This window comes from Pagrus major, chromosome 11 (assembly GCF_040436345.1).
Source record: "Pagrus major chromosome 11, Pma_NU_1.0".
NCBI lineage: Eukaryota > Metazoa > Chordata > Actinopteri > Spariformes > Sparidae > Pagrus > Pagrus major.
In genome coordinates, this window is record NC_133225.1 from 947,551 (window position 1) to 974,846 (window position 27,296).

General features: G+C 41.8%; 3 protein-coding genes across 15 annotated transcripts; 1 reads left to right on the forward strand and 2 right to left on the reverse strand.

Moving 5' to 3' along the window:
* Positions 1 to 5,570: 5,570 nt before the first annotated feature.
* c11h19orf25 (chromosome 11 C19orf25 homolog) lies at positions 5,571 to 10,106 on the reverse strand. Of its 5 annotated transcripts, XM_073476512.1 has the most exons (4): positions 9,948 to 10,106; positions 9,381 to 9,499; positions 9,144 to 9,292; positions 5,571 to 6,252 (listed from the first exon to the last, which is right to left on the reverse strand). In XM_073476512.1, the coding sequence occupies exons 3-4, from the start codon at positions 9,283 to 9,285 to the stop codon at positions 6,074 to 6,076; spliced, it is 321 nt and encodes a 106-aa protein (XP_073332613.1). In that variant the 5' UTR covers positions 9,286 to 9,292; positions 9,381 to 9,499; positions 9,948 to 10,106; the 3' UTR covers positions 5,571 to 6,073. The 5 variants fall into 5 exon arrangements, with proteins under 5 accessions (XP_073332613.1, XP_073332611.1, XP_073332612.1 ...); XM_073476510.1 differs by lacking the exon at positions 9,381 to 9,499; XM_073476511.1 differs by lacking the exon at positions 9,381 to 9,499 and having other exon boundaries at positions 9,144 to 9,315.
* A 773-nt stretch (positions 10,107 to 10,879) lies between these two features.
* Positions 10,880 to 27,151, reverse strand: reep6 (receptor accessory protein 6). 9 transcript variants are annotated; one of them, XM_073476151.1, is made up of 9 exons: positions 24,299 to 24,901; positions 21,049 to 22,579; positions 20,859 to 20,923; positions 20,449 to 20,629; positions 16,880 to 16,973; positions 16,172 to 16,310; positions 15,376 to 15,544; positions 15,144 to 15,286; positions 10,880 to 11,670 (listed from the first exon to the last, which is right to left on the reverse strand). In XM_073476151.1, the coding sequence occupies exons 4-9, from the start codon at positions 20,579 to 20,581 to the stop codon at positions 11,659 to 11,661; spliced, it is 690 nt and encodes a 229-aa protein (XP_073332252.1). In that variant the 5' UTR covers positions 20,582 to 20,629; positions 20,859 to 20,923; positions 21,049 to 22,579; positions 24,299 to 24,901; the 3' UTR covers positions 10,880 to 11,658. The 9 variants fall into 9 exon arrangements, with proteins under 9 accessions (XP_073332252.1, XP_073332245.1, XP_073332247.1 ...); XM_073476144.1 differs by adding an exon at positions 27,037 to 27,151 and having other exon boundaries at positions 20,449 to 22,579; positions 24,299 to 24,482; XM_073476146.1 differs by adding an exon at positions 26,833 to 26,850 and having other exon boundaries at positions 20,449 to 22,579; positions 24,299 to 24,482.
* LOC141004576 (tetraspanin-33) lies at positions 21,246 to 24,903 on the forward strand. The gene is made up of 8 exons (XM_073476154.1): positions 21,246 to 21,302; positions 22,548 to 22,605; positions 23,473 to 23,597; positions 23,733 to 23,807; positions 23,900 to 23,995; positions 24,069 to 24,197; positions 24,330 to 24,491; positions 24,760 to 24,903. The coding sequence occupies exons 1-8, from the start codon at positions 21,246 to 21,248 to the stop codon at positions 24,901 to 24,903; spliced, it is 846 nt and encodes a 281-aa protein (XP_073332255.1).
* Positions 27,152 to 27,296: the final 145 nt, after the last annotated feature.

The window sequence follows — 27,296 nt, forward strand, 5'->3', positions numbered from 1 at the left end:
GTAAGAACTGTGGCCGACTGTTGACAGACTCACTGAGGGCACAAACACTGACTGAAGTCTTTTTTTACATACAGTACATCAAAGTTTTGGGCCGTTGCCTCACCAACACAACTGAATACGATACACTGTTAGCCTTTCCTGTTACGTATATGGAGGCCGGAGGGGTTGGAGGTAAATCTGTGGTGAAACATGTCTTTAAATTAATATCAGTCACATTTATTCCTTCTGTCTTTGTTCTTTCATCACAATCCTTGTAATATCTGTTACAGGAATAAATGCTTGATCAGTACAAAAGTTAAAGGTGCAATATGTAAGAATTTTAGTTTAAACATTTAAAAATTAATTAAAATAATCAACACATTGTGAAGAAATGACACTTTTGGTGTTATATAAAATACGTCTATTTACTGTGTTGCAGAGATTTCTACTAAAGTTAGCATGCTAACCAGCTAGCCCTTGGCCTAATAAACCAAAGCTGTGATAGCGGTGTAAACACCAAGACTTACCCAGAAGTCCAGCTAGCTGCACGGCTAACGGAGCCAACAAGCTAATGACAGCTACAGTCATGGATATATAGAATACAGTTAGCAGCAGTTAGCAGCTGATGTGCTGCCCCCTGTATGTTTGGAGTATGAAATCAACAGGTGGCAAATTCTTACATATCGCACCTTTAAATCCTTAAACTCAAAATTTAGCAACAAAAAGTTTAGTCGAAACACGAGTCAGTATTTCCTGGGCACAAAAAAAAGTATTTAAAGTCAGTGCTGCTAATTAAAATGCAGTATTTCCATAAAGCAGTGCAGCTAACAGGGCTAACACGCGCAGAAATATTATGGGATTGCTGTCCTGGTATAAACTGCAGATCATTATTAATTTGAGGATATGATTTATCACAAATCTTCACCCCGACACCGACTGGACTCCACTTCCATCACTGCTGCAGAAAATATTACAGCATCATTATCCAAACTCTCAGCTGATCCGGTGTAACGTCACACTCTCCTGTACTCTCTGTTTCAATTAGTATTGTAAATAACATGCAGATATACAAAATCTTCAAAGCTTCCTGGTGGACAAATGAGTCTCTGTGTTGCTCCCTGACAGCATGCCGCTATATTCACCGACTGTACTCACACACCTGGTAACATTGTGGAACGGATCATTCAGTGAGTAAATACTTTCTGACGCCCGATGAGAGCGTCACTAGCCATCTGTATTCAAGTGCCGCAAAGACCTAATATGCTATAAACTGTCAGCGTAGATGAACAAAGCCTCCGTTAATGGAATGTGATGACATTATATTTGTGTTTGCTACTAGAGTCAGACACCGTCTGCTGTTTAGTATTTCCTGTCAAGAAACAAAACGATTCACTGGACAGCTGGTTCTGACTCGATGGACGCGTGTCCTTACAGACGTTATCCTCTGGAAGTCTTTATAACGTGTTAATATCTGCTTAACTGTGTTGCTGTAAAAGTAGTGATAGGTCGAGAAGAAGTCGAATATAAAGACGATGAATATTCTCTGTAGTTGTACCATCACTCCTCCATGTGTGCTCAGAGATCAACGACAGCAGAGTGCTGGACTGAACCGACATTAATCTACATTAAGGGGCTGTTTATTCACAAAAACAAGGTTTTATATTCACTTCTGTCACCCTACTGTACTTCCAAAGCATGTTTTGAGTATGAATAAATCCCAAGTAGCTTTTGAATGCAAACCTTTCAAGTCCCAGCAGCAATTATGAGACACTGAAGTGACAGAAAATCTGCATCTTCTGAGTATCAAACACTCACCAGTTGTATCAGAGTTCAATGAAGATCAATACGATGTTTAGCTTGTGAAATGATCAGAGATAATTTAAAGTGGTTTTATATAAAACTAAAAATCTGAATATCTGCATAAAATTCATGCACAAATTATATCAACAGTGTTACACAAAGACTAAAAAAAACGCTTTTGGGAAAATGTGTTGAAGCAGAAAACTGTGACGCTGAAGTTACAAATAAAAACATTTAAATTTTGTTTTGTTTGAGAAATGTGTCGAATTAGTTAAAGGTGCAATATGTAAGAATTTTAGTTTCAAACATTCAGGAATCAACAACAATTATCAACAAAATGTGAAGATATAAAGTTTTGACGTTCTGTCAAAGACGACTGGCATCAGCTACTGTTAGCTGCACGGCTAACTGATCTCACTAGCTAAGAGCAGCGACAATTAGCAGCAGTTAGCGGCTACTCCGGTCACTACATGTGCTGTCTTGAGTCTGATAGTCTTGTAAACCATGTGTGTGAATATTTGTGTGAACATTAACACAATACACACACCTGCTGTGGACTACAGGACTGTCATGACTCCAGATATCTAACTCTCGCAAGCTTTCATTCCTAACCAGACGAGGTGAGAAGTCCTGAGAGTCACCTGAAATGTTCGTACTGGGTTTGATACAACCACAGAACCTGAACTTCCCTCTGATCATTTCACAAAGTCAAAATCTTTTGTCTCTTTTGAGTTCGAACCTGTAAAAGTTGGATTTATACACATTTCAGTTGAGTGTTTGATCCTGAAAAGATCTGGATTAGTTTTTTTAACAGCCCCTAAAAGTCAAATCAGGATGAAAAGATGAGAATTGGTTGAATGAGACAAACGGAGAATTTGGCTCCATGAAGGTTCTGGATGTTTGTCCACCATCGCTGTCGGTGGCCTCGTTCACGTCCGGCTGCAGACGAGATTTTAGACGAGTTTTTAAATAACGTAGCTTCTGCTTTGCATTTAGCGTTTTCCAATTTACAACTAAATATTTAACTGTTGAGGTTAAAATGAATCTGAACCTGCATGTGACTGAATCAGTGATCAGATAATTAGATACATGATAAGATGATCATAACGGCGGCGAGGCTGAACGAGGCCACAGAGGCGTCTGGTGCCATGTGAAATAGGCAAAGCAACAGAGGTGTGTCATAATAAATGTTTTCATCCAATAAAAAGTGACGTGTTTCATTAAACCGCCGTGTCGACTCTCCTTCATACAGACGCAGGTGTGTAACTGACAAACTACAGTGAAGAGAAGTTAGTTCAGACTGAAGGTGAAGAGTTAGTCCAGACTGAAGGTGAAGAGTTAGTCCAGACTAAAGGTGAAGAGTTTTAAACAAGTTTGTTTCTGTAGCGTTTCAGAGGATCTGTTACTGATACATTTTAAATGATGTGTCACAATTTGGATTCTAAATCAAAAATCAGTGTCGGACATGTTGGTTTAGTTTCTTTTTCAGAGATCCTGTATTGATTTGTTTGTGAAGAGGTATCACTCTGGACAGATTTGAGAAACTGAACTTTGTAACAAACTGAATTTTTCTCTTTTGTAGTTTATTGTTGAATTACTGCTGTTTGTTGATTATTTTTTTGTGAATATTATTTGAACTTTTCAAAAAGTCACCAGGATAAAGTCGAGCTGTTGTTTTAAATGCTCCTATCTTTGTTTGTCAGGACATAAAACCAAAGATCTGTTGATATGAACTGATCCACACGTGACAGTCTGACAAAATCAGACAAAAAAAGTTTAAATCAAATCGTGACGTTAAAATCAAAAGTCAAATTGCATCACAGTGCTCCATTAAATGTCAGTAATGGAGGACAGACTCAGTCCTACAGTTAGTTTGAGGCTTCAGGAGTCTAAAGTTTTGTTTCCACACTGAGCAGCAGAGGAAAAATAATCCTGAACTAAAGAGACTGAAACAATTTGACTAAATTTGAAGCCTCGTTACCTTCAAATAACTTTGTAAAGGGCTGCACGATATATACATTAAAAAATAAATCAATCATACTGCGATTATTCTGACAGATATTGTGATTCATGTTCAGGAGGGAGAATCATTTTGCATCAGTTTGTATTTTGACTGATTAACTCTTAAAATCCTGACGATGTGACATTTGTTGGTCTGTAAACAAACAAACATGTTTTCTTGTCGGTCAGTTCGTCTCAGCAGAACTTCAGTATGAAGCTGTTTGTCACAGTTTACCTGGAATCTTCTCCAGATTACTTGAACAGCTCGATTTAGAAATTTAAATTAAATCAATTTATCTTGAACGATTTTATAGGAGTGCATTTTCTCAAACAACCAAATCAGGCTCTGCTGTGTTTGACAAATTGATCAAGAATGATCAATGAATATTCACTGAGCATGCAGAGCCAATATGTCACCTACAGGCAACAAACTGCATGTGCCCAAGAAACCAATCAGACTAAATGATCTAATGTCAGACTTGAGACAGACTATAAGAAACTTGACAGTGTTTGTTTTGTATTAAGCAGGAAAAAGTTGTAGCCTGGAGTTAATTTGCTAACTTGACATTTCACGTCCTGCGATGCTGAAGCGCCGACGTGCAGCCCTCGTTTACCTTCATCACAAGCCTACAGCCTCTGTTTTGATTATTGCACCTGGTCATATTACGATTTACATAATATTTTAAATAACTGTGCAGCCATTCTTTGGAATAAAGAATGTTTTAATGTCCTGTATGAACAGAAGACATTATTATCGCAAGCAAAACATGTTTCAGTGTTTATATGAGCGCCTGACTGTTGTTGAAAGACACAACCTGTCCTGTAATATTAAAACTGCAGTGCTGCTAAACAGCCAGCAGATGTCGCCACCTTGACTGCATCAGATGCTTAAGACAGATTTTCAGCTCAGTTCAATACAGAGCTGTAGCGCTGATGTATGTTTGTAGCTAACTGAAGTTAGCATCACTGGTTCCTCTGTGGGATTATTAAATTAGATTTTGGAAAATAATCTCAAGTTTATGATTCTTCCAGGTTCTGTTCATCCAGATAATCTTCACAGATGAACTCCACTTTGTGATGTTTGAAGCGTAAATTAAATGTGTAGCAGTAAAAAGCTAATAAGCGTTTTTATACTGGACAGCAACCCGCCAATTTGGCTGTCCTTTTCGCGGCTAGGTCCGCAAAAAGGACAGAGCGCGGCATATTGGGGGTCTGTTTTGGTCCGCCAATATGCCGCCTCGGAGGGTACACGTTTTGCCGCCTCCATTGCTATGTAAATCCAAGGCGTCGATGTCCCGGCAATTGCGTGACGTGGGCGGAGGTGTCGATGACGTGCACTGTTGTGCGACCCACAGCCGGGAGTTCACTCGTCACTGTTCACGCCCGACTTCGTGCTTCACGTCACGTCACACGTTCACGCCTACCCCAGTGGCGGCTTTTTTGCAAAGGAGGAATATTACACCAACGTTTCACAGAGACAAGGCGGCAGACTGCAGCCTTCACCTGGCTGCACACGTGTCTGTCTAATTAAAGGGGGCTGGTGTGAGGCTGCAAACAGACGACATCACGGTCACATGACCTGAACGACCACTGAGCGTCTTACTGCACGATCACTATCCAGCTGATCACCTGGAATCTTTTGGGTTTTACTTTCAGGAACGTACGGAGAAATAAAAGGAGACAAACACTGACTTCATGTTCAGTCTGAATACAAACATCTTAACACAAGTTTACACACACACACACACACACACACACACACACACACACACACACACACACACATCTGATTAACAACTACAGCAACTTTAATCAAATCCTTTGTCAAACTGAGTCTTTACAAACGCTCCGACATCACAATGTGTTTTCTTTCCCTCAATTTATAACAAAATTAACAGTTTGGAGTTTTAGTGACTGATGTCCAACAAACACGTGCACAATTATCATCACGCTGGTGATCTGTCATTAATCAATATATTAACATATCAATCAATATATTGATTAGTGAAAGTAAACTGCCAAATAAATGAATAATGTGAGCATCTGTCAGTTATTATATCACCGCCAGTAAAAACCGAACATCTCCTCAGCTAACATCAGCAACATGAGGAGGTCAGAGGTCAGAGGTCAGAGGTCAGCCATCACTCCCGAGGCTCCACCAGTGTCTGGCTCAAGGGCACTCTGGCAGGTTTGATCTGATCCAGCTAAGTCAGAAGCATCAGCTGAACCGGCAGGTCCTCGGGAGCAGAGAGCGTCCCGACAGAGAAGAAGAGTCAGAATCAGAGGAGTAGAGTCAGAGTGTTTGACCTTTGACCTCCGCCACGTCTTTCTCCAGCTGCTCTCCCGCCGCTCGAAGCTCCTCCCTCTGCTGCAGCAGCCGAGCTCGAGCCTCCTGCAGCCGCTCGTTCAGCTCCAGGTACCGCCGGCACTGCTGGAACCGCGAGTCCACGTCGCCCTCTGCAGGCCGCGGGTCTGAGGACGGAGCGGGAGAACAGTCGGTAAACCACAGGAGAACAGTCGGTAAACTGCAGGAGAACAGTCGGTAAACTGTAGGAGAACAGTCGGTAAACTACAGGAGAACAGTCGGTAAACTACAGGAGAACAGTCGTAACCTACAGGAGAACAGTCTGTAAACTACAGGAGAACAGTCGTAACCTACAGGAGAACAGTCGTAACCTACAGGAGAACAGTCTGTAAACTACAGGAGAACAGTCGTAAACTGTAGGAGAACAGTCGTAAACTACAGGAGAACAGTCGGTAAACTGTAGGAGAACAGTCGGTAAACTACAGGAGAACAGTCGGTAAACTACAGGAAAACAGTCGTAAACTGTAGGAGAACAGTCGGTAAACTACGGCAGAACAGTCTGTAAACTACAGCAGAACAGTCTGTAAACTGTAGGAGAACAGTCGGTAAACTGTAGGAGAACAATCGTAACCTACAGGAGAACAGTCGGTAAACTACAGCAGAACAGTCGGTAAACTACAGGAAAACAGTCGTAAACTACAGGAGAACAGTCGGTAAACTGTAGGAGAACAGTGGTAAACTGTAGGAGAACAGTCGGTAAACTACAGGAGAACAGTCATAAACTGTAGGAGAACAGTCGTAAACTGTAGGAGAACAGTCGTAAACTACAGGAGAACAGTCGTAAACTACAGGAGAACAGTCGTAAACTACAGGAAAACAGTCGGTAAACTACAGGAAAACAGTCGGTAAACTGTAGGAGAACAGTCGTAACCTACAGGAGAACAGTCGGTAAACTACAGGAGAACAGTCGGTAAACTACAGGAAAACAGTCGTAAACTGTAGGAGAAAAGTCGGTAAACCGCAGGAAAACAGTCGGTAAACTACAGGAAAACAGTCGGTAAACTGTAGGAGAACAGTCGGTAAACTACAGGAGAGCAGTCGGTAAACTGTAGGAGAACAGTCGTAAACTACAGGAGAACAGTCTGTAAACTACAGGAAAACAGTCGTAAACTGTAGGAGAACAGTCGGTAAACTACGGCAGAACAGTCTGTAAACTACAGGAGAACAGTCTGTAAACTGTAGGAGAACAGTCGGTAAACTGTAGGAGAACAATCGTAACCTACAGGAGAACAGTCGTAAACTACAGCAGAACAGTCGGTAAACTACAGGAGAACAGTCGGTAAACTGTAGGAGAACAGTCGGTAAACTGTAGGAGAACAGTCATAAACTACAGGAGAACAGTCGTAACCTACAGGAGAACAGTCGTAAATTGTAGGAGAACAGTCGGTAAACTGTAGGAGAACAGTCATAAACTACAGGAGAACAGTCGTAACCTACAGGAGAACAGTCGTAAATTGTAGGAGAACAGTCGGTAAACTGTAGGAGAACAGTCATAAACTACAGGAGAACAGTCGGTAAACTACAGGAAAACAGTCGTAAACTACAGGAGAACAGTCGGTAAACTATAGGAGAACAGTCGTAAACTACAGGAGAACAGTCGTAAACTACAGGAGAACAGTCGGTAAACTACAGGAAAACAGTCGGTAAACTGTAGGAGAACAGTCGTAACCTACAGGAGAACAGTCGGTAAACTACAGGAGAACAGTCGGTAAACTACAGGAAAACAGTCGTAAACTGTAGGAGAAAAGTCGGTAAACCACAGGAAAACAGTCAGTAAACTGTAGGAGAACAGTCGGTAAACTACAGGAGAGCAGTCGGTAAACTGTAGGAGAACAGTCGTAAACTACAGGAAAACAGTCTGTAAACTACAGGAAAACAGTCGTAAACTGTAGGAGAACAGTCGGTAAACTACGGCAGAACAGTCTGTAAACTACAGGAGAACAGTCTGTAAACTGTAGGAGAACAGTCGGTAAACTGTAGGAGAACAATCGTAACCTACAGGAGAACAGTCGGTAAACTACAGCAGAACAGTCGGTAAACTACAGGAAAACAGTCGTAAACTACAGGAGAACAGTCGGTAAACTGTAGGAGAACAGTGGTAAACTGTAGGAGAACAGTCGGTAAACTGCAGGAGAACAGTCATAAACTGCAGGAGAACAGTCGGTAAACTACAGCAGAACAGCTGGTAAACTAGGAGAACAGTGGTAAACCACAGGAGAACAGTCAGTAAACTGCAGGAAAGCAGTCAGTAAACAATAGAAGAATAGTCAGTTACCTGCAGGAGAACAGTCGGTTATCTTTAGGAGAACAGTCAGTAAACTACAGGAGAACAGTCAGTAAACTGCAGGAAAGCAGTCGGTTATCTACAGGACAACAGTCAGTAAACCACAGGAGAACAGTCAGTAAACTGTAGGAGAACAGTCAGTAAACCACAGGAGAACAGTCAGTAAACTGCAGGAGAACAGTCAGTAAACCGCAGGAGAACAGTCAGTAAACTGTAGGAGAACAGTCAGTTACCTGCAGGAGAACAGTCAGTAAACTGTAGGAGAACAGTCAGTAAACCACAGGAAAGCAGTCGGTAAACAATAGAAGAACAGTCAGTAAACTGTAGGAGAACAGTCGGTAAACTGTAGGAGAACAGTCAGTTACCTGCAGGAGAACAGTCGGTTATCTACAGGAGAACAGTCGGTAAACTACAGGAAAGCAGTCGGTAAACAATAGAAGAACAGTCAGTTATCTACAGGAGAACAGTCAGTAAACTGCAGGAAAGCAGTCAGTAAACAATAGAAGAACAGTCAGTAAACTACAGGAGAACAGTCAGTAAACTGTAGGAGAACAGTCAGTAAACTGTAGGAGAACAGTCAGTAAACTGCAGGAAAGCAGTCAGTAAACTATAAACATTGTATAGGTATTATTTGTGTGTAACAGTACTGAAGATGGACGACGTCATGTTTAAGTGTGGATGACGTCATGTTAAAGCAGCCGCAGGTGGACTCACCTGGTCCAGTCTGCTCCAGGATGCTGAAGACCGGGTCGTCTGGAGCGGCTCTGCTGATGTCCTCCAGGATCTGCTCCACACTGGGAGGTTCGGGGCGGCTCGGCAGAACAATCCGCTTCTTGTTTTTGGACCCGATGTTCATCCTGCAGCTGGACACAGAACCACGTTCAGCCTGAGCGGAAATGACGTGTTTGATTATTCAGTGCTTCGCCAGCTGCTCCGTGTTGGACTGATTACCTGCCTCAGCTGTCTGCACGGATCCGTCACATTAAACATTATTCTGCTTGTTTCCGTCCAGTCTTTATTTATAATGTATTCACTGTGTGCTGCTAATGAGCCCGGTCACCCCCAGACCTCTGTTAAATATTACATTAAAATAAGGGACCATTAAATCTTTAAACTGTGGGAATATACAGACACGTAGACGATGAATACACATCCCAGAGTAACTACGTCTTACGCTTCGTGCAGGTATTTAGATAAAAAAGATGTAATTATTAATACGTGAGCTTTAGTGGTTTAATTAACTGTTGCACTCAGTTATCGTCCAGCACAACACGCCGTGAGTTTTGTCCTAGCTAGCAAGCTAAATCGCTCTGGACGTGGAAATTAGTTGCAGCCCGGTGAAATATTTCTGAGCCGAATTTAACAGAAAGCCGTTAAGATTCATAAACATGTTCGTTATTGACACAAGACTGCGTTATATTTGCCCATAAGGAGTTACACTTTAAACTTCACAACCGTTATATGGAATACGGCGCTCTGTGTGAACCAGCCAGGATTTGCCGCAGTGTCTCCGCTCACCAGTGTCCGGTCGCGTTGGTGGAGCAGCGGGGCAGCCTCAGCACATCCGGACCGTGTCCTGCAGCTTAAACCGGGCCCAGCCGAACCCTCGGTCAGGTTAGCAAACAGAACCAAAAGCTGCTGGACAGACGCAACAACGTGTCACCTGCAACGTCACTACGTGGCAGCGCACGCACAGGGGCCACGCCTCTTCATGTGACGTCATAATCTGTCTCTTATAAAAAAGTTCAGACCTCCTGACAGTGAATCATCTCCCTCCTGCTGCGTCACACATTTACACTTCCTGACTCTTTAACTTCAGTTCAGTTTAATACTGTTTAGTACTTACACGTTATATTTTAATTTAGTAAATATCTATATAACAGTATGTGTGATATACGGTGTCGTATAGAATATATGTCAGTAGCACACGTAACACATCACAGTGGAAAAGTGTTAATGTATATATTCGTTCACAGATATACTTTATATGGGTATGTTTTGACTTTATAGGCTACTCATATATTATATAAACATGGCTAAATAAAAAATATTGACAAAAATAATATTTCTAATGAGAACACTGACATTAAAGGTCTACTCTGTGAGAAAGTTGATTTTCGAGTTTCATTCCCAACTCGTCAGATACTGACGCTTTGTGATGACTGAGTGATGAGTGAGTGAGTGATGAGTGAGTGAGTGAGTGATGACTGAGTGAGTGATGACTGAGTGATGACTGAGTGAGTGATGACTGAGTGATGACTGAGTGAGTGATGAGTGAGTGAGGACTGGACACACCACACACAGAGGTGATTAAAACTCCCTCTCAGCAGCTCTGTGATGACGACACTTTTTTGTCTACTGAACTTATAAAATAGCTGCAAAGCTTCAGACCCTCCCTTCAGCCTCAGGAGCAAATTCTAGCACAAACCTTACAACAGAGCAGTCAAACATTTAGTTTTATTCTGATTAGTAGTTTTTATTTCTTATCATAATGTCATTGTCATATCAAGTTCATGATATCATTTATGTTTACAAACAAAACAAAATATCTTACATCAATAAAAACAACATGTGATGAAAAAACAAAGAGGACAGTGTCAGGACCCAAAACCAGCTGCTGCAGATGTTGACAGAGTGAAACGTCTCCAATAAATAAATAAATAAACAAAACTTTTTCCACCTCCAGCAGGCGACGACAGCTGCAACAGCTTTAAATATAAAACCTAAAAACACACAAATAAACAGTAAAAGAAAGAAAACTCAGTGCCTGCAGTTCTCAGCAGCTGCCTGCAGGAGGCGACACGTGTACACCTGTACTGCTGTGACTGTCCTGCAGGTGGCGCAGGTTGGCAGGTGTGGAAGTGTTGGTGGAGAATCTGCAGCCTGCTGAAGGTGAGCTGGTGAGTTTTGAGCCAGTTTCAGGTGCTTCACATCAAAAATATCATTAATAAATATAAATAAATAAAATAAAAACAACAACAAACACTGTCGTAGATTCTGTTTGTCTGTCTGCAGTTTTGGACCGAACGGTTCCAGACCGGTGCATAAATATCTGAGCATCTGATAGAAAAAGGAAATCAGTCTCTGACAGGAGGTCGTGTCGTCGATGGATCTGTGAGGAGGAAGAGGAAACCCTTCGCTGTCTGCTCCTCTTCCTCTCAGAGGCCCCTCCTCTTCCGCACGGAGGCCCCTCCTCTTCCTCTCAGAGGCCCCTCCTCTTCCTCTGCTGCTATCTGAAGGACTGAAAAAACAGGGCAGGAAACAAGATAATCAATTATTTTGTCATTTCCTGTAATTTCATCATCATTTCTTCTGAAGTCTGTTGGAAAGTCCATTAACTGGAGGCAATATACAAGTAATTAATGAACACAATACATTATTAGTGTAACCTAAAGAACAGACAAATGTATCTGCAGGTAAACACACAAAACTAAGAATTAGTTTACTTTTTTAAACAGATTTGAGATTTTCACCTATAATCAGCATATATATGTAAATGATCAACACAAATGTTTTCTGTTTCTCTTCACAATATAATTCTAAATACTTTTAAGTTTAATGTGAAAAACAAAAAGCATTTTGACATTGGCTTTGTGTTTCAGTCATTATAAAGATTTTTTATAATAATTATTGATCCTGATTGATTACAGTCTTTTATACATTCATGAGAAAACAAACGTGATGTTTTATCTTCTGTTTTATTTGATCAGGATCACTTACCGTCAGTCTACACTGACCTCGTCCTGACGTTCAGACATAATCAACAGACACAACAATTAAAACCAGTAAAGAATTCATATTAAAGAAAACATCTACAGCTACTACAACTACAGAAGCCCAGAGGAGCCAATGAGCACATTTTTATTTCTGGTGATCCATTTTCATGTCTGATCTAATTTATTTTCGCTTCTTGAGAACAGTTTCATCCTGTTCTTTAATTATTCTTATCATCAGTGAAAACATAGTTTTTTTTTCACACTTGAAAACGAGTCGGAAAAAATGTTTTGGCAGGAGAAACATTTTTTTTGCGGGGCTCATATTTTGTGTATATTTCAGGAGATTTTTTTAGTTTTTTTTTCATGTTTGAAAAAAAAATTTAGTAGGTTTTTCCCTCATGTGTGAAACTGAGTGCAAAGATATTTTGTTCAGGAGAATTTTTTTTTCATGTTTGAAACCAAGTCAGAAACAAAAGTCTGGCAGGAAAAAGACATTTTTTGTCAGGCTAATATTTTTAGTTTTTGTTTTTGTAATACTCATTTTGACCACAAGAGGCTGCAGCGCTCCTCCGTGTTCCTCTGATGTGTTTATGACTTGAGAACTGGTGCCACGATTATCTTTTAAGTTCCTTTATTATCTTTTTCTCTGTGAAAACTTGTTTTCTTTGTTTTCTTTTCATGTCGAGTGGGAAACAAATCATCAACAAAAAAAAACAGTCGTGTGTCAAATGTCATTTGTCATGTTTTGTTTGGTCAGTGTATATTTCAGAAGATTTTTTTTTACATGTTTTCTTTGTTTTTATTTCATGTTTGAAACCAAGTCGGAAAAAAGGGTTTTGGCAGGAGAAAAACATTTTGTTTGTTTTTGTAATACTCATTTTGACCACAAGAGGCTGCAGTGCCCACTCCCACATGTTTATGACTTGAGAACTGTTGGAAAAAAAGTTTTGCCAGAATAATCTGACAAAAGTTCCTTTATTTTTCTGAAAAAATAAAATAAAATCTGTGAAAACACAAGGGGGAAAAGATTTGGGGGAGTTTTTTTTCATGTGTGAAAAAAGTGAAAGATTAAATTCAAGGAGGAAAACAACAATTTTCATGTGTGATGCCGAGAGAAAAGTTTTTTAAGGCTCACCTGGAGAGGTGAGTGTTTGAATGAAAGCTGCAGGGACACAAACTGTCCTCAGATCAATAAAATCAGTATGATTGATGACTGAGAGGACGAAGGCAGCTTTCTGTAACGCAGCTCAACAGCTGTAGCGCCCCCTGCTGGTAACTACCGTTTGTGTCATAATGACACTGAACATAAAACGTAAGAAAACACTAAAGTGCTGAACTCTTAACTGCTGCAACGGACATAAACATTATAACTTTAAACTATGACGAACATGAAAAGACTCATATCGGAACGTTACATTAAATGTTCCTGTTGATCTGATCGTGACACTGACGGCAGATTAAAACTAATTATAACACATTCCTCTCGAACACAGACACGACAGTAATGTTACATAACTGAAGTTAAAACTAGTGAACTTCAGCCTCCTGTGGTCAAAATGAGTATTACAAAAACAAACACTAAAGAAATGAGCCTTACAAAACACACTTTGTTTTTCCCCAACAGGTTTCAAGAGATTATCGTGGCAAAACCTTAATATATTCATGTGATGCTCCTGAGAATTACAACTGAAAAATTCAGTTTGCACCCTGCTAGCATTAGCTGTTGATCAGTATGCTAACTAGCAGGAGGACAGGAGGAATGAGGATGATGAAAACAGTCGGCTAACGACCAACAGTCCAAACTCAGCGAATCCACTGGATAACTTTTAAAACATTAAACCTTCATTGATTTGATTTTGTAGTTTGGCAACGCTTTGACTAAATTAACGAGCTAACATTAGCCAAACTAATGAGGGCTGCTGTGTATTTGTTTTAAAGGGATCATTGTTGTATCAAACCCGGCAGCTGAGTTAATGATTCTGCTCACAGCTGCTTTGACTCCGTGTTTGAATCAGCAGTTTTTGTGTTGTTGCTGTTGTTCTTTGTGACATTTTAAAAGTGAGCAGCTTTGTGTTAATTTGTGGTCGGGCGGCTGATCTCTGTCAGTATGATGCTTCTAGTCTACTTCAGAGCTGCAGGTTTGGAGAGGAGGGCGTCTGAAGCGTTGCGGTCTGTTCTCTCCACGTCTTCATGAGGATCCTGTCAGCTCCATCTGCTGCAGCCCAGCAACACCAACAACAAGCTGCTTTACCTTTAAACCATTACAGCACTGATGATCTACAGGGGTCACCGAGGTTCAAACTAACTCTGTTAACACCACAGTCACAGTCTGGAAAATATTCTACTGACACCAAACCAGTTGACTTACCACACTGGTTAACCCAGGAAAGGCTGGAACAAGTAACAGGACAGCTTGGTTAGCAGAGTCCTCATCCCTAACCTGAAGAACCAGCTCATCTTTTATCTTGTGTAAAGCTGCATGTCTCCCATCGAGACGCTGAAGATGTTTACAGATTTAACAATGAACCCAGTGTGACGCTCAGCTAACATCCAGCAGCTGCAGTCACAGAGCCACACGATCAAAGTGCTGAACAGAACAACACAAGTCAATGATCAGTGCATCTGTAAGTCTGAAGTGAATCTTTTGCGTTGGATGAACTTTGCCAAAATGAAAAGTTTGTGCTTCGGTCACAAACACTGAAGAAATGTGATGACAATCTGACAATCAGTTTTTAGGATATGTTACATTAACTGGACAGAAAAATCAGCCAACGTCTTTGTCAGGATAAATCCACAAATCACATTAAGAATCAGAAACTGCAGCTGAGAACAGACTCAACACAAAGCGGGTGCTGCGCGGCTACCTGAGGCTCTACTTCTATGAGCACAGAGGGATTGACGTGTCAGCATGCAGGGTTAGTGACGAGCTGGTGTGCTGTCAGGACATGGTTAGCTTAGCTTAGCATAAAGACTAATGAGAGAACTGTAGTTTTCGTACTGGTCGATCTTCGCTCGGCTCTGACGGAGCTACTTTAGCTGCTGACGTTTCTCCCGATGAACTCGGTAAACTTTTAGGTTCAGACTGAGAGCCCGACGGTCCCGGAGTCACCAGAACTTTATTCTTCATCAGAGTGGTCAGGACTGGAGAGAGGGAAAGAAGGAACAATCAGTCAAACACTGCTTTATACTGGTGTGTAACCACTCTGGACTGGAGCTGAACGGGTCTGGACCTTCTCTGGTGAGGTTCTCGGCAGCGTCCATGGCCTTCCCGCCGAGGTTGCTCACCATGTTGTCCACCATGGCCTCGTGTCGGAGGAAGATGGGCCGGACTACTTTGTCGTAGATGATCTGGGAGCCGTTCCACGATATTGGAGCCATGCACCACAACAGGAAGAGACACTGGACCACAGAGGACAGAAAGACACGGATGACTACACAAGTACTATCGTACTTCAGGTACATCTTGATCCTCAGTGGTCGTGGCTGGTTCCAGAATGAGTGATGACCGCTGTGGAGCTTTACACTCATGGTAATATGACAAGTTGTTGTTAAGTTCGACAGCTAAAGATATCTAAAGATATATAAGGTTATCTGGTATTTTCTCAGTTTCCACTCTGGCTGCTGAGCTAACATTATGCTAACTAATGCTGCTCCGGGGACAGTGGCAGCTGGGAAGTTTGACTGGAGCGGCACACCTGTCAAATGGTAACGCAGGAAGCTCGCTTGATCTTCATTCTCAGTATGAATTCAGACTGTGAGAGCCGGGCCTCTCGGTCCTTCTGTCCTTCTGGGTTTTAAGCAGGAGGTGTCAGAAAAGCTTCTCGTTAAAAATGCTGCCCTTGTTTTTATATCGTCCCTGACAGTTTCATTTTCTTTCAGTGTGCATTAGAAATGTAGCATTTTATTTAAAAATGAGCCGCCGTATTCAAAACATTTCAAACAGTTTCTCACTTGCTTGAATGCGTCTAAATCTTTAATTAGCTGATATACATTCTAGGTCGTTTAGTGATCAACTTGTTTTCTCACCTTAAAAGCGTAGTAGAACGGGAACCAGTAGAGGAAAATATCTGAGAAGAACTCGCCCAGACTGAAGACACCGTACACCACCCAGTACGTCAGCCATTTTGTGTCGTCTTCTTTGCTCGCACTTTCAATGGCTTTGACTCTGCAGGTAAGAGTAGAAACAACCTGTCAGCAGGTGTCAGCTGAGCTGCAAATCACTGAGAACGTCATGTATCTGTTAAACACCAGCAGAACTATCGTACAAATGCAGCTGAGACATGTTGGTACAGTTTTTGAGCTTCCAGCTCAGCACCACAACACATTCACATAAAACCAACCAGAATGTGACCAGAGTCTACGAAGACAAACTACAACACGGAGCCTCAGGAACACTGTCGTCCATCCACTGAGCCCAATAAAGTGTCAGGTCAGAGTCATAATGTTACATTTTTGTATTGGAGAAGAAGTTCTGTCGGACCAGAGAACCCGGTCATGCAGGCGGACAGTTTGTTCTGTGCATCATGTTCCTGTTCCTGAAGCTATTTCACAGTTTTAACAGTCGTCTGAGGAACATGTTGATGTAAGACTGGTAGGTGACTTCTTTACTAAAGTTCAGCTCAGTGTCTCAGGAGAGGTCCAGGTCGGTTCGTGTCCGTCACAGTGTTGGACATAACTTGTGTCCATCTGCGAGTGAAGGAAACACAACAAGCAGTCTTATTGAAATATACTCACGAGTAATAGGCTGGATAGACGAAACCGATCAGGTTGCAGACGAGGGAGGCACCATATCCATACACCAGGTAGAGTCCAGTCAGTGAGACGGCACCTGGACGAGACACACGGGAGACAGACTGATGCAGGTGTGTTTAAATACACAGCTTACATACGGATGAACGATGTTGAGACCAGACGTCACGTCACCACACAAATATACACAGAAAGACCTCCAGGTTGTAAAAGGTTGTGATGCTCAGCGGAGAAATCTACAATTTTCACTCCTGGATTGAAAGTTTATTTGATTCCTGACTTTTATTCTTTTATTCCATCGCTGCAGCTCAGAACAATACAAAGCCCGTTCTGAAGACAGTCTGAGAAGTGTCTGAAATGTCCGACAGCCAAAGTTCATTTTTCTGAAGGCTTTTGTTCCAAAGATGTTTTTACTGGTAATATTTAATGAATCTGGACGAGCAGGAGAGGACGAGGTCAGCTGACCTTTGTCTTCAAGGTATTAATAATAAACAGTCGCTGTTTGTGTTAAAATAAGTACGTTTGTTACGTTTGTGTGTTGGTGGGACAGCGTGTGAGCCCGACACAGAAGGCTGCTGGAAATCCTGTGTGTGTTTTCAAAATGAACGCTCGTCAGATGAGTCTTTAGTCTCACTGGGCTTTTTTTCATTGCAGTTTCAAATAAAACGGACCATCAGAACAATGACCCGGCACCGTCACTCTGGAGATGACTGGAAATAAGAACGGAACTCTTCAGAAAAATAATCTACAGTTAATTTTCTCCTAATAAACTATAAATATCAAATTCAAACACTAAAGACATAATTATAATAATTCACACTTTTATTTCAAACTTTTAATATTGGTACATTATTTAAAGTGTTTCGACAGATTCTTCTTCTGGTCTAGTTATTATATTCTTTACATTTCACCTCCTGATTGTCATGTTTTACTGCAGGTCTTTCACTGTTTCTCATGAACACGCTCAGATCTGATCAGTAAACTATTAAAAACAGCTTCACAAATTATTATCAGGATCACTGATGTTTAACAGACACTGAGCTGAATCTCTGTGTTGTAAAGTTTAATCCTTCACAGACACTTTTTATTAAATACTTTCCTCCTTCAGGTCATCAAGAGAAAACTAGACTTTTTAGATTTAAATGCATCAATCTGGGTTCAACTGAACACCAGATTTACTAATTACAAACTTTTCTCATAATAATATAAAGACACAATCACCTAAAGTAACATTTCACTGAGTTTATTTCGGACTTGTTTTTGGACCATTTTAACTTGTTACAAGCCAGAAACTTTGTCTTGTATTCATAGTTTTTTTCTCCCCTTATCTTTGAAACAGCATATTTCCACCGTTAACTGACCGACAACAGAAACACTGAAGCCTCAGTCGGGTTTCATACAGTGTCAATTCCAATAAAGTTCATTTAAACACGACGACTCCGTCCTCAAAGGGACAAAAAGAGGAAAAATAAATGAGATTTTACTGTGAACGTAAAATAAGAAAAGTCTGATCAGTCTGTCCTGCAGAGAAGTTCGACAAACATCAAACACTTCACCAGTAATATTAACACAAGCTCACTACAGTTATTAACAGATGTTCTGACAGCAGCCATGTTGGGAAATCAGACTGGGGATCTGATCAAACTGCAGACAGACGAACAAAAGTTTCTGACCTGCAAGAAATCCAAACAATCGTCCAACACGTCGATCAGGTGATTAATCAAACAACTGATCTGTCAGAACTTCAGCCCAAATCTAAACTGAGCAGCTCACTACAGCTCGGCTCATCTGAAGCTGTGATCGTATGTGGAAGGTCTGAACAGAAACACACACACACACACACACACACACACACACACACACACACACACACACACGAGTGTTTCCTTTAATACAGCAGATCAATATGAGTTGATCCTCCTGCAGCCGTTCACACACACCTGCAGCGGTCACTGAACGCAGCACGCAGACAGGAAGTCGTGTAAAAAGTGTCCTACCTCTGATCAGCTTACGCTGCGGTTCACACATGGAGGCCGCTCTGCTGTCTCTGCTGTCTCCGTGATAATCTGCTTTAAGTGGACAGAGTGGGGGACACTGTGCACCAGGCACTACAGTGACATCACAGCAGCGTGTTACTGATCCACTGTATGAGCGTCAGCCTCGTATGAATGGACGCTGTTCACTGTTCACTGCATGTCCTCTGCAGGATCACACACACATACAACACTCTGATTCAACATCAGCTCAGTATTTATAGTTTGTTCAGGTTTGATTCAGAGCGTCACCACAGCAACGGTGTCCCGTCACTGCCCCCCTCCACTAATCTGTCCACATGAAATAAAGGATCAACGCTTGCAGCAGGCCTCTTATTTCATCAGCTGTAGTCAGTGAGCGTTTGTGTTTGTCTTATCGGATCATCAGATCTTTGGATCATTTACATTTTCAGATTCTTCTTTAAACACGAACACGAACACGAATGATCCACTGAGCAAAGTCACCAGATGAGTTGAAGGCTTCAGAAACACAAAGTGGATTTTTGTTTTAAATAACTACCTTAGTTTTTGTTATAACTGTGATCTCTTTGACGACAATGAATTCAGCACCATGGTGGTTTTCTACACAGCTAACCGCTAACGTTAGCTGCACAGCTAAATGACCAGACATAACTGTCCAACAGCAGCTAAACTTCATAAACCACCTCACTACTGGATTCCCTGTCGTCAAACTCACTGGCTGGTCTCAGAGTTTGTGTTCGGTCTCGACATTGGCCTTGTTCAACTCGGAGCCCGGTACAGTTAGCTGCTGTTAGCGGTTACTTTAGCAACAAGTAAGTCATCAGGAAACTCTGTAGGTCAGTGAAGACGTTAGAGGGATAACTGAAAACATTGTCTCCATTAAATGGTCCAGTTTCATCAGTGAATAAAGTTCCTGATCTCTTGTTTTTTAAATGTGATTTTAAAGACTTGATATGTTATTTTCAGTATGTTTCTGCGTCTCTGTGAAGCTCTCAGCGTGGCCTCGTGTGTCAATGCTGCTGTATAAATAAACGTGCCTGTCTATAGATAAACCAGCTGGTGTCAGCTGACTGAGCAGCTTAATCTGAACTCGTCCAGATGGTTGATTGATCAGGTATAAATATTATCACCGTATGTAGTAGTTGTGATCAAAAAGCTGCTTCCACATGCAGAAGTTACAGATAATCATTTCATGTTTGAGTCACCTGATGACATCATGTAATGTACAATGAGCTCATCAGAGCCTGTATGATGACATCATCTGCCTGCTGACTGATTAATGATTTGATTCATTCATTCATTTGAACAAAACAGAGAAAATTCACTGCAGCACAAACGCTGACCCAGAAACAGGTCACAGGTTGGTGTTTGCAGACAGCAGCTGCTGTGTGTGGCTGTTCACAGGAGGATTAACTGAATCCTCTTCACTTCTCCACTAACATGCAGCAGGAAGGTAAAACTGAGCTAAATGTAAAGAGTGACGGCAGAATCATCCAGAGCCTTTACATGAACGAGCAGAGCCACCAGCAGCTCACATACCCACTGCAATGATCTTCTTCCTGATGCCCGTCTTCTCCTCCATCTTCCCCAGAAAGTCCGTCACCACATTCTTCTCATTCAGGAACTTGTCGACTCGGTCTCTGATGGACGAGAAGATGTCCAGCAGGCCCATGGTCCTCAATCAGGTCCTCAAACAACAGAGGAGACAGAGGAAGATGACCTGCAGCAGAGAGGGAAACACAGCAGAGTGTAATCCTCTGACCGACAACAATCTGCTTTATGGGAGGGGGGGGGAGGAGGAGGAAGAGGAGGAGGAGGAGGAGGAGGAGGAGGAGGAGGAGGAGGAGGAGGAGGAGGAAGAGGAGGAGGAGGAGGAGGAAAAAATGTCCTGAAAATGTGAATAAATGAAAAGTTCAAACTGTTGATTTTCAGGTGAGGACCAGATTTACATGAAGTCTCCTGATAACGTTCCTGATCCTCAGAGGATGAACCCTTCTGATCATTCTCTCATTACCTGATCAGCAAATATGGAAACTAAAATTAGATGAAAAAATAAAAATGTACATTCATAAAAGTAAATATTGAAAATGTTTTGTTTAAATCAGAATAATAAAGTGTGTCTGACAGGACAGGACTGACGGTGATTAAAAGTGAGGTTCAGTTGTTGGAGCAGCAGATGTGATGAGGTCTGACAGCGACCTCCTCAACATGCAGCAGCAGAAGGAGGAATGCGTCCTGCAGGCCGACACACGTCTTCTCCTGCCGTCATGTGAGCAGATAACAAACCTCCAGACTTCAACTGCAGTCTGACAGAAGGACAGATCTGCTGAGAGGAGATGAGAGGATACCGAACCATCAAGTACACTTTATTCATCTTCTGCTACTTCTTCTGGGTGAGTCGGGTCATCTGACGATCAAATGACACTTTCACAGAATCATTAGTTCACATTCTTAAACTTGTTGCACAATGTGGTTCTGCTGCCAGTGATTTCAACAGCACAGGTACTGAACCTCACAGGGACACGACGGTCTGACAGCAACAAGCTGCTCTGTGACAAACTTTAACTTTAACTTTTCATTTATGAGTTAAAAAGTAACAAAGAACTACGAACAAAGACTTATATTAACAGATATCATGTTTTAATTTATGTCACTACCCGACATCTATATTTCCATGTGGACACTGGTACTTTTCATGCTTAGTTTCTCAGTGTAATAAAATCTGAACACGTATTTTTAATGGAGTCAAATTTACATCCAAATGTGGCAACAATTTTAACGGTGTGTGATTTAAAGCTTGTTTCTATCTAATGCAGCAGCTGTGTAACGTTTTCTGGCAGGCCGCCCTTCAGAACCAAACAAAGTTTACACCCCCACCTAAAACACGGATCGATCATTAACAGTGATCGGAGAAGCAACTAATGAAAAAAGGATCCCAGATCCTCAGCAGATAAAATCAGCAAACTCTTGAATGTTTATTTTCCTCTGTTGATCTCAAAGCCAGTCTGAGAAACACCTCATTCACTTCATCCTGATATCGACTCTGTTCCTTTTTTCGTTTTTATCGATACAAATGTAACAAATAAAAACAAATAATTATTATAAAAGGTTATTTTAAAAAACATTATCTGATCAAATTGACTTTATCATCCACGACTTTAAGCTTTTCTTTTTTCTGGCAGAATCGAGCTTCCATCATTTAGAAAGTAACGTTTATGGCAACAGTTACTCACATTTTTCTCCACTAATTCATTTAAAAGGAGACTTTATATGAGTTTCCATTCTTCAGACTCTTCTTGAATTGGTTCTGTATACTGAGACTGGGATGTTTTGTCAAACTGCAGTTTCTGAGGTCAACAGTGAGATGTCAAGTTCGGTATTTCATCTTCTCACCTGTACCTGTAGAGACACGTCTACACCCACACAGACCGTCTTGAGTTTTAGCACAGTGTTGTTGAGTTAGATTATTCAGACTGACATCAGTTTCTGTGTCCAATTCAAGTCCAGGATGTGTTTAGCCTAGCTTAGCACAAAGAATGGATGCAGGTGTCTCAAAGAGAAAGTCTGCTTTACCTGCACGCTGTGCTTCATGTTGCTTCTCCTGATGAAACATCACGTCTGACTCTGTGACTCTGCAGGTTGTGAGCGCCGTCCTCACAGCTGTGGGGATCTATGCCAAGATCGCCAAAGAGAAAGGTTGGTCAGAAACTCAACCGACTGAGCCAATATGTGAATGTTTATGTGGGATATTTTACAAAGGCTATTTCCTAATTGGCGGGGGCGTTATGTGTGACGGATGTTTGTCACCTGCAGAGATGAGTTTTGAGCTCTACAGGCTCACATACTCATGCAGAGGTTGCAAATATGTTTTGATTGGTGAAATAAGCAAGATTCATTTTACAAATCACAGTTTGCATGTAAAACCGAGCCCACACTGACAGACACGAAGGCTTCATGAAGTTCATCCTGCAGGATGTTTCGGATGCAAATCATTAAAAGTACAACGAATGCTTCAACAGTGAAGTCAGCAGCTGTAGGACAGACAACAGTAGAAGAAGTGGAGCTGATATTGTTCTGGTTTTCTTTCACAGTACAGCTCCTGGCTAACAGGGGACTCAGGGTCCGATACTGGAAAACCTGAAGAACTCAAAAGTTTGATATATTTACTGTAGAGAACCGGAGCAGATATCAGAGACACTGGAAGTCAGTCAGTCTATAATGCGTCGTGCTAAATGCTGTCTCAATCTGAATGGACAAGTTCATTATATCTAAAGTTATTAACAGAACAGACAACTTGAATATCAACATGTTTTCAAAGCAGAGGAACCTCCAGATCTGTTTAAAATCAACACACATGGACTCACAGGACACTACCTGTGTGTGTGTGTGTGTGTGTGTGTGTCAGCTTATAATAACAATCTGATAACATTCCTGAGGATGAGTCTGAAATCAAGTTCATCAGACATGTTTCAACTTTTACTGGCTGATATGTTTGAAGGCTACAACTCAACTATGTGTTGTGTGTGTGTGTGTGTGTGTGTGTGTGTGTGTGTGTGTGTGTAGATGTGGTCGACACCCTGACGTTGGATCCAGCTCTGCTGTTGATCATCGTCGGCTCCGTGATGTTTCTCATCACGTTCCTCGGCTGTTTCGGGGCGCTGCGTAACGTCACCTGCCTGCTGAAGACGGTATGATTGATCGCTGATCAGCTGATCAGCTGATCACTGAGCGCTGATATCTTCAGGGTTCAGTGTGACATGTTGCAGTTTGAATGATCGGTGCTGCTGAGTTCTGACTGTTGGTCGTCTGTTTGGTTCCTGTAGTTTCTGGGGATCCTGACGGCCGTCCTCCTGCTGCAGATCGCTGCTGGAGTCGTGGGATATCTCTTCACCGACATGGTGACATCACACTGATGACACAATAAATATAGACACATCACTTCCTGCAGCCTGGTGACTTTCTCTGTACGAATGATGCTGTTTTGGTTCAGGTGATGGAGAGGACGGAGAAGCTGATGACGAAGGCCGTTGTCCTCTACAGGGAGGACCAGGACCTGGAGAACGCCATCGACTTCATCCAGAAGAAGGTGAAGAAGCAGCAGAGTGATGAGAGGCTCGTCAGCTTGTTGCTGCTGTAGTGACGGTCTGTTGTGTTTGCAGTTTCAGTGCTGTGGAGTGGAGAGCTATCAGGACTGGTCCCACAACGTCTACTTCAAGTGTTCGGACACCAACCCCAGTCTGGAGGCCTGTGGAGTTCCCTTCTCCTGCTGTGTTCAACTACAGAACCAGGTCAGAACCAGAAATACGTTCTGCTGTTCAGTTCCATTTCTGTCATTTCCTGGAACAAAAAGAAGACATTCAAAAAGAAAATGGTCATAAACATTTCTCACTTGTAAGCTGTGTGTTATTTTCCCTCTGCAGACGGTGCTGAACACCATGTGTGGTTACGGGATGCAGCAGCTGGAGGAGCGCTCGGCCCGTCAGGACGTCTTCACCATCGGCTGCCTGGAGAAAATCGTCTCGTGGGCCAAACACAACCTGCTGCTGGTCGCCGGTCTGACCGGCGGCCTGCTGCTGCTCGAGGTAAAGATGGAAAAAACAACATCAGTACAGATTTCAAAAGTTCTGTCAACAGTTACATTTGGAGCTGAGTGAACCCAAGTGTTTTATCAGTAATGAAGCAGATCCAAAATGGACCCATCTATTAAACAGCAGTTATGAATTCTTGAGTGAAGTTGTCATGTTGTTTAACATAAACAGGCTTCAGTTGCAGTGAACATCTGAACAGTGAATCATCAGGTGAGTGACAGACAGACGGATCAGCTGTGATCAGTCTCTCATGTGTTTGCAGGTCTGTATGATCAGTCTGGCTGCTGCTCAGATCTCCAGGATCAACAAAGTCCAACGACAAAAGAGAGAAAACTCTCACAGAGGCAGTTCAGAAAGAAAGGACAGCTACTGGTATCCTGCTTTTGCGGATTTTGATGACGAATAAAATCAACTTGAGAGATGAAGCCGATCGTAGAGACGGACACGAAGAATCTCTAAAAGGGATTTTCACTGATTCTGCTTCGGAAAAAAAACAGCTGACTGTTGATCAAACAGTGAGACTTGCTCTGTTTACACTGTGAATTCAATACTTCGGTCGTGTATCTGGGGCTCACAGTGAACAGGCTGAACTACCTCATATAAAAACACCACATTTGTTTTTGTTAAAGTGAAAGAAAGTCAGTGATGTCATCGTTACCACTGAACAGCTTCATGTTAGTATCCTGCTTGTGCCACAACACAATGTGAAAATGTATTTTTATACTACAGAAAACTGTTTCTTCTAGATAATTAAGACTGAAAAACATTGTAGTGTTGTATAAGTACTACAGATTTGATGTACTTTGTATTAAAATGTGTATTTTGTATACAGAATGTGTCGTACAGACGAGCCATCGTCCCTCGGATTCACTTTTTCTTCTTTATGAATTGTCTTTTATTTCCTTTTGTTAGTTTTGGGGTTTTACTCGTCAAACTAAACTGTTAAAGTTAGTTTACTGGTCATACTGGAGTTTCTCTTGAAATAATAAACTCAGACCAAATACAACCAATCAACACTCTGTCATGTATATCTGTCGTCTCACATCAGTACAGAGACAGTCTTATCTGCTGGTGCCCTCTACAGGCTGCAGTGTGAATTACATCAAACAATAACACCTCACAGGTGACATCCGGTCGTCCTGTTAACGATGGAAGAGCTGTTACTCCAGTGTTAATACCACAGCGTAAAAATAATCTGTTACAAGTCAAAAATGTACTTTAGTAAAGTATGAAAGTAAAAGCATCAAAATAAACTGAAGTACCAAAAATAGAAGTACTCATTTTGCAGAATGGACCATTTCAGAATAATGTTATAATATTGTATCATAATTATTGATGCATTCATTTGTGCATCACTTGTATAATTCTTATATTTTATATGTTGATAATAATTGTAATATTGACCTGATTCTGCAAAATAACCAAAGCTGCCAGACAAATGTAACGGAGAAAAAAAGTACAATTTTCACAGTACAAAGTCAGAAGAATAAGGAAATACTTCAGTACAAGTATTCAAAACTGTACTTCATTACAGTACTCGTCATTACTTTCCTCCACTGATCTCGCGGTGTTACTGTTAACACGGAGTAGTTCATGGTCTGGCCCCGGGTCACCAAGTCTATTTAGTCCGAGCCTCTTTTATTGAATTAATGTTCAACTAAACACTTTGTCACATCGTTATCATTTTGAAGATAAACACAGCGACAGTCGGAGGATTTCAGTAATCGTCCTTGAGGAGGGAAACTGTCAGCATGCGAAGTCAGGAGACCCCCCAGTAAGCCTCGTTAATCCCTGTTGTTCCTCCCTCACTCAATAAACCTTCATTGTGACTTTAATCTGTGGTGGAGGATTAGCATGTGAAACACCTGTGGCTGCGTGCAGTCGCAGGGATTCAGTCCCGTGCGCCCTCACGCTCACTTTATTGGATTAATGACTGCAGCTCTCGTGAGTGTGTTAATAATAGCAGCAGGAGAGACGTGACGGTGTGTCCATCATGTTCCTCTGCTGTTTACTAAAGGAGCAGTTACAGCACATAATGTCTACATGTGCGTTTGTTCACAGATTAAACTAATGAACGAGAGTTAATCTGTGAGTTTTACAAATCTCTGCTTCTTTCTTCACACTAAACTGAGCAGCCTCCCTCCTCTGCTTCACACACGGTGTAAGGTTGATCTTCTCATCTCAGACAGAAAGTGGAGGTCCATTTCCAAAAAATGCTGAACAGTTAAAAAACACAAAACCTTTTGAAGTCTGATTTTCCGTTAAAGCAACACTCCAACAAACTGTAAGCAAAAGTTAACTGATGAAAAGTAAAGATATTGTATTAAAATATTACCTTGGTAAATCTAAAAGTCAGAAGAGACCGCTGTGTTTTAATTAACTAAGGGGTCAGTAAAGGGCTGAAATAAAGCCTCTCTAGCTAGCGGTTAGCTAACGGTACCCACACAGCTGCCTCTGCTCTGCGCATGTGTTAGCTGATCGGTCCACAGCTGCTTCACTGAGCCAGGACCGACATTTTAGCTGCTCGGAGTAAACTCACTGCTCCGCCGCGCACACCTGCCTCCTCCAGCCAACCTGCGCCGTTCAGTTGGGTCGGTTATAGGTCACGGGTCCACGGTGCTGACTGGACCGAGCAGGCAGGCCGGAAGCGTGTCCGGGCGGGAGAAGTGACGGGAGGAAGAACATTCCCAAAATGGCGGGACTGCTCGAAGAAACACTGCACATGACCCCGTTTCAGTTGTGTCTTGATTCACAAATTATTTTTAGTTTTAAAGGTAATTTTCCAACTCGAGAAAGTGT

Excerpts from the sequence above, each read along its gene's own strand:
- c11h19orf25 (XM_073476510.1), bottom strand. The coding sequence starts at position 9,285 with ATGAACATCGGGTCCAAAAACAAGAAGCGGATTGTTCTGCCGAGCCGC. Across the intron at positions 6,253-9,143 it reads CCTGGAGCAGACTGGACCAG|ACCCGCGGCCTGCAGAGGGC; the intron begins GTGAGTCCACCT and ends CTCCGTCCTCAG.
- reep6 (XM_073476144.1), bottom strand. The coding sequence starts at position 20,581 with ATGGGCCTGCTGGACATCTTCTCGTCCATCAGAGACCGAGTCGACAAG. Across the intron at positions 16,974-20,448 it reads GAAGAAGATCATTGCAGTGG|GTGCCGTCTCACTGACTGGA; the intron begins GTATGTGAGCTG and ends TGTCTCGTCCAG. Across the intron at positions 16,311-16,879 it reads GTCTATCCAGCCTATTACTC|AGTCAAAGCCATTGAAAGTG; the intron begins GTGAGTATATTT and ends TCTTACCTGCAG.
- LOC141004576 (XM_073476154.1), top strand. The coding sequence starts at position 21,246 with ATGAGAGGATACCGAACCATCAAGTACACTTTATTCATCTTCTGCTAC. Across the intron at positions 21,303-22,547 it reads TCTTCTGCTACTTCTTCTGG|GTTGTGAGCGCCGTCCTCAC; the intron begins GTGAGTCGGGTC and ends GTGACTCTGCAG. Across the intron at positions 22,606-23,472 it reads CAAGATCGCCAAAGAGAAAG|ATGTGGTCGACACCCTGACG; the intron begins GTTGGTCAGAAA and ends GTGTGTGTGTAG.